Genomic DNA, 1,287 nt, shown 5'->3' with positions numbered 1-1,287 from the left:
AGTATCATATTCACTGTCCTCCCTCCAGATCATATCCTTCTCCTTATATTCAAGTTTTCATTAATGATGCCAACATTTTCTAAGTTACCTAGACTTAAAACACTGGAGTCATCTTATTCTCTTCCATTATTCCTCACAGTTAGGCAGTTATTAAATCCTATTTATTCTAGCTCTGGATGATTTATCTACTTCTTTCATAGTCTATTGTAAATATCCTAATTCAGGCTCTAAAATATGTTACAGTCTTGACTAGGTAACTGGCAGTTTTTGTGAGTTTAAATGCATTTTAATTTTAGACAACCTACATGACACTTTTTCTTAAAAACAGCTCCAAATAAACAAAAGTCAAAATAAATAAAGAGCTCAAAATAACATCAATCCATTCATCCTAGTTCTGGTGTGTGGATGAAAAGCGTCAGCCAGTTCTGATAATTGTGGATGATAGATCCAAACTGCCAAATACGTTAACATTTTTTCATTTCTAAACCATCCATAAAGAAAATTATATATGGGGCTCACATCACCTTCACAGTAGTCCAGCAGAGCAACCATGTCAGCTAGATTCATGTGTTCACCAATAAATAATTGGTAGTTTTTTAGATTAGCAAGGATGTACTTGATTTGTTATGCAGCCCCTGTCATAAAAAGTTTTACTCCTTCTGGTCTCTGTTCTTTAAGTGTCCCTTTGATTGGTTTCATGTAATCTTTGATATACTTCTTGTGGGTTTCTTTTGTGAAGCCAGTTTCCTGCAAGTGATGGTATATTATAATATCGACACTAATGATTACTGTGTTTTCAGTTCCTTCACCCTCGAGGCCTTCAGCAGAGATATTTCCACCAGCGAGGGAGTCATCAATGTTACCCTCTGTTCGACTGACCATCTTCCCCTCCACCTTCAGGCACAGGCCTTCAGTGATCTCCCAGACCTTGTAGATGTCCTTGTGGCTGATGAGATCCTGGTAAATGATCATGATGACAGCTAGAAGGAAAAAATGGTGATGCTGGCTTATCCAGAACTCAGAGCCAGCACCATGAAGCAGGAGTGGCACTCGGTGGGAGAGTGGGCAGAAAACCGTTATTTTTTTTTTTACTTCTATATTTTGTGGTTTTTTATTATTTTATATTAGCTTCAGGTGTTTATGAAGTGATCTCCTTGATTACTCTAGCACACATATGACACTATACATAGCCATTATAATAATATTGACTATATTCCCTAGCTGTAGTCTAAATCCCTGTGACTATTTTGTAACTACTAATTTGTACTTCTTCATCCCTTCATCTTT

General features: G+C 36.8%; 1 protein-coding gene across 1 annotated transcript; it reads right to left on the bottom strand.

The window, feature by feature from the left end:
- Positions 1 to 624: 624 nt before the first annotated feature.
- Positions 625 to 972, bottom strand: LOC107507061 (translationally-controlled tumor protein-like). Its single transcript, XM_036230210.1, has one exon. It carries the CDS (start codon positions 970 to 972, stop codon positions 625 to 627), a length of 348 nt encoding a protein of 115 aa, XP_036086103.1.
- Positions 973 to 1,287: the final 315 nt, after the last annotated feature.

This window comes from Rousettus aegyptiacus, unplaced genomic scaffold (genome assembly GCF_014176215.1).
Source record: "Rousettus aegyptiacus isolate mRouAeg1 unplaced genomic scaffold, mRouAeg1.p scaffold_m13_p_13, whole genome shotgun sequence".
Lineage (NCBI taxonomy): Eukaryota > Metazoa > Chordata > Mammalia > Chiroptera > Pteropodidae > Rousettus > Rousettus aegyptiacus.
The sequence above is the reverse complement of the archived record's forward strand: the minus strand, read 5'-3'. Positions and strand labels throughout refer to the sequence as shown.